The 15,205-nt window shown below is 32.4% G+C and overlaps 1 protein-coding gene and 1 non-coding gene across 2 annotated transcripts; both read right to left on the reverse strand.

Annotated features, from left to right (window-relative positions):
- Window positions 1–8,354: 8,354 nt before the first annotated feature.
- On the reverse strand, window positions 8,355–8,550 carry LOC114760364 (U2 spliceosomal RNA). Its single transcript, XR_003742042.1, has one exon. It is a non-coding gene; the product is annotated as a U2 spliceosomal RNA (small nuclear RNA).
- A 434-nt stretch (window positions 8,551–8,984) lies between these two features.
- LOC114760286 (uncharacterized protein At5g39865-like) lies at window positions 8,985–10,249 on the reverse strand. Its single transcript, XM_028949542.1, has one exon. It carries the CDS (start codon window positions 10,183–10,185, stop codon window positions 9,244–9,246), a length of 942 nt encoding a protein of 313 aa, XP_028805375.1. The 5' UTR covers window positions 10,186–10,249; the 3' UTR covers window positions 8,985–9,243.
- Window positions 10,250–15,205: the final 4,956 nt, after the last annotated feature.

Consider the following 15,205-nt stretch of genomic DNA (forward strand, 5'->3'; position numbering starts at 1 on the left):
TATATTATTAAAGTGTGTATATATATATATATCAATTTATGAGTCAGACATATTAGTTTTTAAAAAATAATAAATATAATATTTTGAAGTAATTTTTTTAAATTTTGTAGTCTTCTCAAATTAGTTAACTGGGTCTTATATCAATGACCAAATGCAGTATATATAAAATAAAGCATCCTTACTGTATGGTGTTTTGACTATGATAAGCTTAAAAGGCCAACAAATAGGGTCATGTATTTATTAATTCATGTCGCATGGTGTGCACAAGTCGGAGACAGAGTGAGTTCACATGATTTTATGCATATTATTTATTGTTTTCATCGAAAAGAATAACGCAAAACTGCTGATGCCTTTAATTTTTCCCACCAGCACTTGTTTCCCTGCCTCACCTCTCAATTTAAACTTTTAGTATAGAATCTCAAATTTCATTAATATCTATTCATTTTTCATTTTTGAATTACGATAATCATTTTTCTCCATTGTGGGGTGGCAATTATTGTTATACAAATTTCAAGAGCGTTTTTTTTTCCCTTCTTAGCAAACTGTACTAATTTTTTTGGATGAAATGTATTTGACACGTTTCATTTTAATTAAAATTACGTTTGATAAAGTTGATTATTGTTTGCGCGGCTCGAATTTTTCAAAAATTAAAATTATTTAATTATTTTTACTGTGGTATAAAACAAAATTGCCATCTGAATTACAGCATTTACAGTTTTAGAAATAAAAAAAATCACAATTTGATCCTCTGCAAAATATTATTTTTTTCATTAAAACAATAAGTTGGATGAATAATTGTGGTGTATATATTTAAATGTTGAGAAAATCAACGAAATCAACTTACGTTTTTTTAATTGAGGAAAACCTCCCTTTCCTCACCACATAGAATTTTTGAAAACAATGGGGTATTGATATAGCCTACATATAATGGTGATATGAAATATGAATAATAAACTCACCTCAAATTCTACATAGACTCACAATTTAGTTTGCATGAATATTTCGGGGAGATAAAATATTAATTTGTAACAGAATAATAAACTTACAACCGTTCTCATGATTAAATTAAACAGTGTGTGCACTGGCCGATAAAATAAATCGGAGTTGAGGTAAAGAAAGTTACTCCCTCCGTTCCTTATTATAAGAGACATTTGATGCTTATGGCATGTTCCTATATATAAGAGACACTTAAAAGTTGTCTCTACTTTTTTGTATTGATTTCCTATTTTACCCATATTTATTGTCTCCAACTCATACTCTCTGTCCTTCCCACTTCTCTTTCTTTTAATAATTTAATTGTTCTCTCTCATGCTCTCTCTCCTTATTAATGAGGGTATTTTTGGAAAAAAATTATATTTTTTACACATTAATTGTTCTTAACTAATTTTAACTGCTTTTTTGATCAACGTAATTCAGTTATTCGTCTCTTATAATAAGGAATGGAGGGAGTAACTCTTAGCCCAAAGAAGCAGGGATCAGGAAGAATTTCCTGAGATTATTTTTAGGTAGAATGGCAAAAAAATGACCATCAAAATAAAAAAATTACACATAGGGACTGATTTACAAAAAAACTATTGTCAAAACTCATACTAATATTATTATAGATCCTTATTTATAATTTTTTTTTATTTTGATGGTCTTTTTTAGCTATTTTCCCTTATTTTTACTCAAGTGGCAAAAGATTTGTGAAAATTACAGGAACAGGGTAAGTTAATAAAGAATTATAGGGAGTAGAGTGGGACCTTTGTTTTTTTTGTTTTTCGTTTTGCGGCCAGACATGTAAACGGTAACCTGACCTTAAAGGAATTTGCAAAGGAGGCGTCAATTACTAAGCAAAAACAGGAGAAGAAGGCTTTTAAAATTATTTATAAACATATTTTATCTAAATTGAGGAAAAATATTTTTTACATAGTTATTTTGTATTCTGTAAATTATAATTAAAAAACTGTTTATAAATTATTTTAACATTAAATTTTCAAGCAAAAAGATTATTATTAAATTATTTTTTTAGTTTCCCTCCAAATATGTATTCCGCCATGCTTGGCTTGGGCATCAAGTATTTTTACCTTGGATTCTCTTATTTCTCCTTTTTCAAATAAGCCACCAAGTAATAACAAAATATGAACTCCAAGGCATACCGTGTTCACTATTCTATACTTAAAAAGCTTGTTTAGAATGTCTTATAAATATTTTTTTAATTATAATTTACAGAATATAAGGTAAGTATGTAAAAAAATTTTGTCTTAATTTATTTAAATATAATTATTGATCATGAATCTAAACAAGTCTTAAAATTTCACGGAATCCACTGATGTCGATGGCTACTGGAAAATCTAGACATCAAAGTACAGGTTTCATATTCATTGACTACGAAATGATATAGACTTGTTTTTTATTTAATACAATTAAACGCATGCACGCACCCAAACATCACAAGAGTAAAATCTCTTAGCGGGACAGACGGACAGTCATACAAGACTTAGGTTGAACGGTATACTTCACAAAACTCCTTAGTTACCACATTTCTTTTTGAGAGCCGCATTGTGAGAGATTTGTTACCAACACGAAAGGCTTGTAACGCTTAGATGTCTTGAGTTTTTAAGAGGATATCTGGATTAACCTTTTTTTTTTAAATAATTATACGGAGTATAAAGTAAGTAAATAACCAGGGGACCACCTTTCTTCTCATTGGATCAATCAACAACTATTAAATTATCGTTTTTTTCCCCTTTTAATTTCCCTCCAAGCATGTATGGGAACAAAAGAAAGGGCTGGGCTTTACCTAATAGAGGTTGGGTCTAGCAGAAGGGGCTAGTTCCTCACAACGTGACAAACTAATATTCGAATCTCTGCTGGGAGAGGTGTCCACATTTAGTACCTGACAGTGCCTCGAATAGGATTGCTTCCAATAGGAAGATATCTATGCTTTAGTAAAACAAAAAACAAAAAAAGAAAGGGCTGGGCTTTATTATTTTTAAGTACAAAGGACAAGTTTAAACCAATAATTTAAAAAGCTAGTGAAATCGAGAATCAGCCTAATATCCGTAGATAACAGGGTTTTATTGGTAATAAAAATAAAAATAAAAATAGGGCCTTTGAAGCATATCACATGGCCTCTCTCTCCATACGCTTGATATTGCACGTTTTATTTTCAGCTTAATTTTGCTTTGTATATACCTCAAATCATAATTAACTAACGAGTTTAAGCAGTGAGTTTAGGAGATCTGCTTGCAACCTTAAATTTAAACAACCTAGCTTTGCAAAATTGATGTTTAATTTATAAATCCATTTGTGAGAGACTTGGAGAAAACTGGGTTTTAAAGAATATGACAAGAATGTTTCGGAACAATCAGATATGATTAGAGGATAAAATGAGTCTTCTAAATCTCAGTTTGGATTTTTTTTAACTGAATTAGAAGCATGAACAAGTAACACATGTCACTTGGGAGATGCACAATCTTAAAAATATAATTTAGGGAAACAAAATTCTTCGGATTTTTTAGAAAATACACACAAATATACCATCATGAATGGGACACAGAAATCCTGGGAAGTTATAAAATTCATATAATTGGAAAAATTATTTTAAGCATAATTTTTGTAGAAGAATTTCAAAGGATCAAAGCTAAAATGACTAATAAAAAAAAGTGACTTTAAAATTAAAAAGAATTACAGGAAACGAATTACAAAGAGTTTGGACATGAACACGACGCAAGAGTTGTGGGCTCCAAGTAAGAATGCAATATCGACAAAATACATCGTCCCTTTTTATAATGCTCATCCTCGTCCGGTGCTTACTATAGAATTTAATTATTGAGTTGGTTTTAGTCTTTAATATAGAATATATTTTTTATATTTATTAATTTTTTTAAAATTACACCTATGGATACTCCATCAATCATAATCAAGTAAAAGGAAGAAGAAGAATATTAAGAAAGATGATTATGATGTTTTAAGAAAAATATACTACCTCCGGTTCTAATTATAAGAGCCAGTTAACTAATTTGAGGAGATTAAAGAAGTAAGTTGAGTTAGTTATTTGTCCTAAATAGGTGTTGTCTTTCCTAAAATATCCTTACTAATCAAGTATATTAACTAGAACTATAATTATTAGAAGGATTATCTTAGAAAAATTAAGTAAATATGAGAGACAAAGTGGATTGAGGTATTATATTTAAGATCAAAATAAAAGTCAAACAGGGTCTTATATTAAGGACCGGAGGTAGTATCATATTTTTTATAATTAACTAACTTACCTAAATTCCTTAATAAAATCAAATTAGTTAAATACGTATTATATTAAGAACCGGAGAAGTATTTAATAATTTTGCTTTCTATTGTTTTTTTTTCCCCAAATTCCCATCAGAAAATAATTATATGTGTAGAACAGGCCTGAAGGTTGGAGCAGGCCTTTCTGGAAAGCTGCTTAAAAGTTAGCAGTGTTTTAACAAAGCTCCAGATTTCTTCATGAAACCAAATCACAATATATAAGAAATAGGAATAGGAAGAAGAAATATTTTATTAAAAAATATGTTTGGTATTAAAGAAAAAAAAGAAAATGTGATGTAATTTTTGTTTGATATATGTGCTTGAATAATAGAGTGGAAGTTTTAAGGTGAGGAAAAGGATTGAATAAATAGAAATTGATGTTTTTAGAATTTTGTACTGATAAATAGAAATCAATATTGTCTTCTTTTTAATTAAGAAATTAAACAGTTTTCCAAAAGTCACAGGTAAAAGTAATGGAGAAGAGAGAGCATTATTTTAAAGAAAATGTGTTCTTTTCATGTTGTTCAAAAGATTCCGAAAACAAATTGTATTATTCATTATTTATAAAGAATTTTTTATTATATATATTGACATTAGCGTTGATAATTTAATATTAGATTTTAATTTAGTTTATATTAACTTTTTTTTTGGTTTTGGTTTTTTTGGGGCAATTGATGAACAGCTTTGTCTGTGCTGTCATTTGGGGAATTTCTGGGAATGATTGCTCATTGTAAGAAACATGAAGCATCGTTCTCAAAAGGAAAAGCCCTTTCTCTTCTTTTCTTTAGTTTTATTATTTTATGAATTTTTTGAAAAATTTAATCTTTTTATTTTTATGATTTTAACTCAATTATAATTTAATTACTGAACTTTAATCTGATACAATTCAGTTTTTATAATTTTATCATTTAAATTATTAGTTAATGAGTTAAAATTGAGGGTCTTAGATATACCAAGTTGAAATTTAATAATCAAATTATAATCGAGTCAAAATTAAAAAAAAAAAGGTTATTATTTTTCAATTTCTTTAGTTTTATTTCATTTTAGTCAAAACCCCACCACATACCCCATTACTACACATTATTATATTCGAATTCTTTCAAGTTAAATTTCAAATATTCAAATTTTATTTATTTATTTTGTTATATCAAGAAAATTAAAATTGCCAATCCTTACAACTTATATTAGATGCATATCTTGTGTACATTATTCTGTGTAGCATTTTGCAAGAACAAAAATGTCTGAATAGAAATGATCCAATTGAGTGTTCACCGTGAAACCCCCTTTTGCCCCAAAAAAAAAAAAACAAAGAGAAACATTTTTTAATGAAAAATATTTTCCAATTAATGATTGCCTTTTGTTGGCTCGCTTTTTGGCATTTCATGTTCGGTCGCTGCTGAAATGTGATTGAATGAGCCGGATCAAGTCTAGCTTATATTTGTTCCTCAAGCTTCTAAAACGTCGGTTAATTTTCTGTTGGATTTAAATTTTTAAGGTACTGAAAATTTGGACATGTTATTAAACCAGTTAAGACAGTAATTTGAGAATTATTGGTGTAATTGTGGTGGAACTGAGATCAACCTCATTATAATTAAAATAGCATAATATTACAATGTACACAAATATTCACGCATAACTCTATAAAAAAAGTCATATTTAAATTAAAAAATGCATTAATCTAGGAAATATTCATATATATATATATAAATCATATATAATCCTACAAAATAAAATCACTAAAACATAATTTGACCAGCAATTACTTCTTTTTTTTTAACTTGAAACAACATCGTTTCAGACTTAACAAAAGGAATATATATATATATATATATATATATATATATAATTCAACCTGATCAATTCATTCAAGATTCTTGCTTGAACCGGCTAGTAAACTGGTTCCCAAATTCACATTTAATTGAATGGCTTGAATTAGATTTTAATACTATATTAAATTCTTCGGGTAATACAAGATGTTGCAAGTAAATTTTTTCTTTTATCCCAACCATTTAAACTAACAGACTAGATTTCAAAGTGAACAGGATGTCACCGTTTTGAATAACAGGATCCAGACTCCAATATTCCGAATATTAAACTATAAAGCGCACGTTGTACTCCAGTAACAACTCTTCAGTAGTAATGATGATCTGTGTGAATGGGTGCCAACTAAAGATCATTTTCACCATTACTACCAAAATCTGAGATCAAAGGCTCATAATCTCTACAAGCAAACCAAAGCAACTCAACAAACAAACGATAGGATTCTTTGGTTTTAAAATCACCAATAATGACGCTTTTTGTGCCCTCTAATCATTCCAGTTTCCCTACCTCGATACCTCTTTCTTTATTTAATCCCACTTTTTTTGGCTAATGATTGCTCCTCCACCACCTACCACTGCTTTTTGCCTTTTAGGGTTCATCTTTTTATAAAATTAATGGGAAAAGGGTTTCCTCTGTATTCGTTGTTATCGGCGTTTCCTTGTTAGAATTTTATCAGAACATGACATCTCATGGAGAAATTATGAGCATACCATTTTTTTTTTTTTTGGTTTCGTTTCTTACAAAGATTCATTTTCTCCAAAACCTATCAGTTGTGAGATTAATTATGAATCAAAGCAATCATTCAACAATGAAAGGAGAACTCTCAATTAGCATTATGATTACATAATTTTGTCATCTTGAGAGTGATCGATTATTTTGAGAAAGTTCAGCTCCTAAACGTGAACAAACATCATCATGAACACTGACGTTTAACTTGTTCTTCCCTCTAGATATTTGCATTGTTATACTCCAATCTGCATTACCCATTTCACCATTAGATTAGATAATTTTTGAGAAAGTAGACACTAGTAATACTGAATGTTTGAGAGATGATACAGATCCTAAAAGATTTTAACCAACTCATTCCCGGCTATGTTTATTTAATCCACACCCAGGATTGTACGGTTAAAGAAGGTCACGGTATTCACTGTTCAGTCCGTAGTTGCATGATCATAAACCAGTTGAGCAAAGCAGAGGATATATTGGCTGTTTCATGAAGTTTTTGCTCCTAATTTACTATCTTTCTTTGGGTGCTGAAGATACAGAATATCAATTTACTATTGAATAAGCCAACCTATCAATGATACATCATATATCCACCATTATGACAAAAGCAATTATGGTCTTATCAAGGAAATGAAGCGTGATTTTAGTTAAGAGATTGTGAGTGCAAGAGAGATTCTTGGTGTAGACCTGTAATCATTCAACAATGAAAGGAAATTTTGCAACAATGATTTTGTCATATTGGAAGTGATCATCGTGAAAAGATCAGCTCAATTATGGTTTATGGACACTGGTTTTTTACAAATGGTAGAATGGAGGATCTAGTGCGATCAAGACAAACTACTGCTGAAATCCTGGGAATTTGTTCTCTTTAATGTATGATGTTATCTCAATCATTACCTGCGGGCTGTCTCCTATTGATTTAAGGATTGGGTACTTCACATCCTGCAACGACAAGAGAAGCAGCAAATTGTATCAAAATGGCAGTCTGCTAAGACTGAAATAAACTTGGAAGAAAGACGCCTCTTGTTGGATTTAGGTAACTTAGATAATTACCAAATAATAAACATGATAATGAGGCCTCGGTGACATCACTGAGATAAAGGGAGGTGGATCCTCACTGATTTTCAAAGTGGATGACAACGGGAGGTTACGGCAAAACTCTGTGAGAAGCCAAAAAATGGATATCATCTTGTCGTAGTGCCCTAACAAGAGACTGCATAAATCCGGTTCAAGGTAAGCTACAGAAACGGTCCAAACGTAACTAAACATTATTATACAAATACAGGACTCATTTTGGGGGGTTATGCAGTGCCATTTCATTCTCATCAAACATCTTATAACCATTTTTTAAGCGACACAGGTATGCTTAGAGTAGACAAGTTGATTTGGGCCAAAACACTTAGGTCCTAACGCGTAGTGCTGCAAACCCTGATGAAAAATAAAAAATCACAATTTTCCTGCCATTACCATTGAGATGAGAAACAGTGATGGGCTCTGTGAATAATAATATAATAAATCAATCTTCCAACTTAGGTTTGGTGGGGCGCGCCAGGCCCGTGCAGTAGTGCAACGCATGGGCGACGCTTGAGGATCCCAGTAGCAAGCTACTGTGATGGACCCTCCCCCTAGAAAAATAAATTTAATATCATGTGGGCCGATGGCCCACGTATCAGATATTAAACTGATAAGAACAGATACTACACTTGATCTTAGCCAAAAGGCCGAGAAAGGTATGCTTTACACTGGGCGTCCGCTTAGCTTTTATATCTGCTCTCTGCTTGGAGGCTCTGCTGACTCCACGATGTGGGACTTCTTTGGAGTTGCCGTCCGACCCTCCAAAGTCCAAACAAACCATCACAAGACATTAGTCGCAATTTGCTGGGGTATTACAAGTGCCTAGCCATGCTTTGCGTGAAGATTTCATCTCTGTAACCTTCCTCCGCCAAAACTTTGAAAAAAAAAATATGCTCCAATGGATTAACTGGAACTGCACAATGGATGCAGCTGAAAAAAGAAGGCTTGAGGAATATTGGAACGCGGTTTTTGGATATGTCCTTTGGAAATGAGGAGATGAATGAGCTGGGAATTTTGGATCTGAGTTTATATAAAGCCTCGTCAGACAGAAAATTTACCCAAAAGTTACCAAGAATGTAAGGCTGCCTATTCACAAACCTCAACCTTCTTAAACTGGAGCTATTAGCAGCCGCATAGATGAAGCAATGGAACAACTAAACACAACGTACACATATTTCTCTTTAGTCTTTACATTAGCAGGTCAATTCTCCCTCTTAAAAGGGAAAAAAATCATTTGTGATGTAAGTCACAAAAATGGTGACATGAGAATCATCACCATAACTATCACAAAGAACATAAGCAAAGAGACAAAACCTATGAAAAAGTAATCCTACTAATAATAATCACTATAAATCAGGTACAAATGGGGCATATCACTAAGCCATTTTCATTACAGTTAGTGCACCTCATCACAACCATCCTCCCCTGTTTCTTCTGACCCATCTCTTCCTTCATCATCACCACCACCTTCTTGGAGCTCCCATTACACTTATCACAAGGCAAGAACCTCATATCCCCACAACCCCCACAAACTGAACCAGCTTTTTTTCTGGGTAGACCTTCTAGAAGCTTCCCTAATAAACCCTCCTCTACCATCCTCAATAGCTCTTCAACCCCACCAATGTAGCTTCCTTTCACAAACACTCTTGGAGGCAAAATCGACTCCTTCTCCTCCTTCCCTTTAAGTAATTCCCTTAGCTCCTCTCTAAACCCTCGATCCATGGACACATCTCGCTCACAGATTTGAACGCCAAAGCCCTCGAACGCAGCCCTCACAGCATTGCATGCTTCGAAAGTATTTCGAACGCCTCTCAACGTTGTCGTATAGATCACCACTCTGTTTTCCCCATTGGGTGGGCATATTCTCTCGAATCGCTCCAGTAATGGCTTGACTGAGTCGGATTTGACGGAAACACTGGACTCCTTTTGAAGATTGAACTGGTTTCGGTTTAGGTTCGAGTTTTCTTTATCAAAGGTTGAATCTTTAGTGGTGAAGGGTTTGCATAGAGGCAGAGGAGAAAATCGGAAACTGTCAGTGTCAAGACCTGCCATGAGCTCCCAAGAGTTAATGACCTCTGGTTCGGACCAGAGGGGCTTGGGTTCACGAAGTGGGCTCGAGAAGATGGAGTCGAGGGTGAAGCGAGTGGGCGGGATGGTCGGAGTTTGAGGAGGGTCGAGGTTGAGGAGGCCATAGGTGGTGGAGGTGAGAGAGACGATGTGGTGGCCGATAGCGGAAGCACCGAGTTGAGGAAACTCGTCGTTGTGGTTGAGTAGATTAGAAGAGACGCAACCCATTGCTCTGAAGAATGAAACTTGAGATTCTGTGGGGTTTTGGATTTGAATTCTGGAGGAAGGAAGGTAGGGACAAGGAGGGTGAAGACAATGTGGAACTGAATCGGTGACGATGACTATTTAAATTTGGAATGCTTTGCTGCACTTTATTGCTATTTCTCGTCTTTTGATTCTCCTCGGGTTCAATTTTTCAAATGCCATGGGCCCCAGGCGCTAAGATATTCTAATTCAAAGTTCAAACCGGAATTAAACTAATGATTTTAAAAGTAATTTTCTGTAAAACGAGATAAATCCCTCCACATATTTATTTCATAAACTGTAAAAGTATTTTTAAAACTATAATTTGGTTTCTATCCAAATATTCTGAAAAAAATTAGCATGGTATTTACATGTGACTGTAGTACACATGTTTAAATAATCATGAGATACTATTCAGATGGTTAATTTATCTGGCCTTTTTTTACCAGCACTAGCAGGTACAATGAAGCATTATGAATTCAGGTACTCCTCCGGCCTCTCCTCAGCACTATAGCCATTAGCCAGTCGCAAATGCGAGCAATAGTGTTTCCTGTGATGAATAGGCTCTTTTGGGCCGAAAAGTTGAAATCTAAACACCGTAGTTTGGGTGGACTTGGGCCAAACTTTTGGGCCATAATGTTGATTGAGATGAAAGACAAGCATTAAAACAATGAAATTTAGTCTAGTACTCACCAAAAAAAAAAAAATAAGTCTAGTAGAAAAGACTAGTTCCTCATAACGTGACAAACCAAAGTTTGAATTTCTACTGAGAGAGGTACCTACACTTAATACCTGACAGTACCTCGAATAGGATTACCTCCTTTAACAAGCCAAAAAAAAAAGAAAAAGAAAGAAAGAAAAAAAAGAAGGACAAGCATTAATTAATGAAGTTGCAATTTGCTGGAGTATTACAAGTGCCTGAGCTTGCTTTGTGCTTATAAACGCCCATTGTATTGATCAATCGCACGTTAAATTCCCAGTGAATCTCATAAAATGAGTAGGGTTTTCATTTCATGATGGGGATAACTGAATTTTAATCTAACCATTTTATTTATTTATTCTTATAAAATCATGAAAAATTCAAAACGATACATTGTTTCAATAAAGCCAGAAATATAGATCGGATATGGGAAATTCATCGAACAAATCCAGAATGTCTGTTGAAGATTTAGGTGCATCAACTCACATCAATAGATAATTAAATTGAAGGTGATCTTTTCCTTGTTCATAAATTTACTTTCATGCAGCTCGTTAAAATGAAGCTAGGCAAACAGAAAAACCTATAAATTAAATTCTATACCTTTTAGCCGATACAAGGTGATTTGTATCTCGTTAAACGGCAAAGTTTTGCTCATTTCTTTTTGTATATGATAGATTCCCAACAATCTATCACAATTCAATATCTTTCTTTCTTTTGATGTAACGATATATTGGTGTTTTTTTTAACCCTTTTTTTTTTTGTTGAAATTCATAGCAGTATACGTAAAGTGTATCGCAGAGATACAAGTAACTATATTGTACATTGTTTTGACTTTTGAGGTTAATTTTTAATTAATTCTGTTTGATATAACTCATTGACTAAATTAGATTCGAGCATTATATATTATATATACATACTCTCTCTGTTCTTTACATAAGAATTTGAAATTTGAATTGTTTTGATCCTTTTTATAAAATCCTAATTGAATTTGTCTAAACATTTAATATATTTTTGCCATTTTTACCTTTAATTAATTTTAGGACAAATTAATTCGCTGATCGTTAAAGTTTATCACAATTTTGCATTAGGTTCGTCCTCGTGAGTCTCAACCTTTACAATTAACACTGCTAACTTTAAGGGAAAATTACATACAAGTCTCACAGAAGAGATTTTATTCATCTAAGATCTCACGAAATGTCAAAATTACTGACAAGTCCCAAGGGACCTCAGAGTAATATATTCTATTTGTAAAATGACATTATTGCCCCTCACATTTCAAATTCACATTTGCTCTGTCATTGCGATTTACAACCTCAGCAGCGACTATTAACAACCCAATGAGAAGGTGTTAACAACCTAAACAGTACTCGTTAACAACTTACTTTATAGAATCATATAACCTCCACATAAGAGTCAATTATAACCAAATAGCATAATACAACAACTTTAACACTAAAATGGGAAGTTTTTTGATATCGTTAAGAATTTTAACTAAACCCAATAGGATTGTAGCAAAATTTTAATGCGGAGATCCATTAACAACCTTAACAGTGAGTATTAATAACCCAAAGAGAGCTGTTGACAATCTAGACAGTGTCTGTTAACAACTGACTTTATAGAATAATATAATCTGAAGGGCAGTAATGTCATTTTACAAGTAGAATATGTTAATAATCCAAAGAGACCTATCAGTAATTTTGACATTTCGTGGGACTTTAGATGAATAAACTCTCTTCTGTGGGACCTGTGTGTAATTTTCCCTAACTTTAATGAGTTGGGGGCTGACTGAGCTGATGACTTGGCAGTGAGGTGAATCAATCCAGATGAAAGTAATCTAAAACCAAACAAGAAGAAACTGCCATTACCATAGCAAGGGTCTGCAATAAGAAAAAGCTCTTAATCTCTTATGATTGATTAGGTCTTGTAAGTAATATAACTATTTGATTCTTCATTCATATTTTTGGTTTTCTTCTTTCTCCCTCATTCTACCTCTTGTTATTGATCTAACATGAATTTTTCATCTTCTTCTTGGAGGCATATCATCATGAATCTGATTCAAATTGTTCTGGTTGGGTTTATTGTTCAGACTTCGAAGATATTGACGGCGTCCTCCACAAAATTCAAACCCCACAATGAATCACGAAGAAAGAGAGAAAATTGAGAGAGGAGGGTGAAAGCTGGAGACTTTGAGAATGAATGTGGAGAATGAATTGCAGAAATGGGAGAGAATAATGGTGGTTTCTTTTCGAGTGGTGAGGGTGGTCTTGTTGTGTTCCGGATCTACGTGGCATCATAATTAGTCCACTTGACTGCCAACTCATGTTACCTATCTAGGTGTCAACTCCAACTTGTCAAGGTTAACGGTGTTATGACAGTTTAGAGCACGAGGAATGAATGGGTTTAACGAACAAAATATGAGAAGCCTATTCAAAAGAAATAAATTACAGACATCGATTCAAAATTGAGGCAAACTATAAAAACCTATGAATTGGTTTTTCCTTAATTTTATACTACCTCCGGTCCTAATTATAAGAGCTAGTTGACTAATTTGATAAGATTAAAGAAGTAAGTTGAGTTAATTATTTGTCATAAATAGGTGTTATCTTTCCTAAAATATCCTTATTAATCAAGTGTACTGGCTAAAACTACCATTGTTAGAAGGACTACTTTGAAAAAAAATGTATAAATAGAAGAGACAAAGTGGATTGAAGTCTTATATTTAAGACCAAAATAAAAGTCAAACAAAATCTTATATTATGGACCAGAGGTAGTATATTGTACTACCTCCGGTCCTAATTATAAGACCCAGTTGACTAATTTGGAGAGATTAAGGAACTTAGTTAAGTTAGTTATTTGTAATGAATATGTGTTATTTTTCCTAAAATATCCTTACTAATCAAGTTTGTTATCTACAACTATCATTATTAAAGGACTATCTTGAAAAAAAATGGATAACTATAAGAGACAAAGTGGATTGGGGTCTTATATTTAGGACCAAAATAAAAGTCAAACGGGATCTTATATTAAGGACCGGAGGTAGTATTAATTAAAAGATTGACAACTTGACATACCACGTACATCCTCTTTCATATTTTTTCTCATTACTACTTTATTTTTCTCTACTTGCCCTTTGCAAATAAAGGCATACTTAGGAGGAAAAAAGTTAACTTTTTTATATATTTATTACATTTAACTAATCTTAACAGTTTTTTTAAACTGTATAATTCAGTTATCAGGCTCTTATAAAAGGATTAGAGTATAACAAAAGGTTAAAGAGTACTTTTATTTTTAAATTATTCTTTCAAAGCTACTGAGTATCTTAACCATTTAAATAGTGTAACATCAACCCTAAAGTACTAAAAAATGTGCATTGTGGCCTCTCTGTTGAACATTTGTTATTTTGGCCATTGGTTCACCAGAAAAATTATGAAAAAGGTCTCCAAAAAATTATACATAAACACTCTGTAAAAAAATTTATATGAATTAAGTCTCAAGAATTATAAATAAATGTTAAGGGACTAATGTTATTTCTGAACTATATGAAATATTAAAATAACATTTTAACCAACCACTTTAACTGGCTGTTGCTGATTACCGAATCAACATTTTTTATGACAAAGTTTTCATTTGCTTTCTTTCTTTCTTTGTCTGCAAATGATATCTTGATTTTTTTTTCCTTTGTTGAAATTCATAATAGTAAAGTGCATTACTATTGGATCTCACAGATATAAGTAAAAATACTGTACAATGTATGAACATTAATTTCCATTTATTTTAAACTTCCTTATATTAGACTAGGTTTTTAACACAACCTGAACCTTGCCGTCGGCAGGAAAAAGCAACTACAAGGATTCCATGATTCGCATGAAGCACACTGAATGAAGATTCTTTTTTCTTTTCCCCTTCATCAATAATTGAGATCTCTATTAATAAAATACTAGATATGTTTCATAAAACAGATTCATCACTTTCATCTCTAGTGGTGGATATTTATAGAGAGAGAGAGGATAATACTTAGTTCAAATTCCTTAATTAATTTACAACCATTATGTCAAGTTCTCCCATCACACTTTACCATATGTATTATTTTTTCTATATGAGTTTAGGATTAAATGATGATATGAAAACAAATAGAACATACGACAATATGTGATTGGAGAACTTGAGATAATAGTTATTATAAGAAAGTTGACCTAAGTTTTTTTTTCCTTATATCCACATACTACCTCCAGTTCTTAATATAAGACCTCTTTTTACTTTTATTTTAGTCATAAATATAAGATTCAAATCTACTTTGTGTCTCAT

Source organism: Neltuma alba, unplaced genomic scaffold (assembly GCF_004799145.2).
Source record: "Neltuma alba isolate B1F8T4 unplaced genomic scaffold, ASM479914v2 tig00010970_pilon, whole genome shotgun sequence".
Classification (NCBI taxonomy): domain Eukaryota; kingdom Viridiplantae; phylum Streptophyta; class Magnoliopsida; order Fabales; family Fabaceae; genus Neltuma; species Neltuma alba.

Coding starts and splice junctions, on each gene's coding strand:
- LOC114760286 (XM_028949542.1), bottom strand. CDS start 10,185: ATGGGTTGCGTCTCTTCTAATCTACTCAACCACAACGACGAGTTTCCT.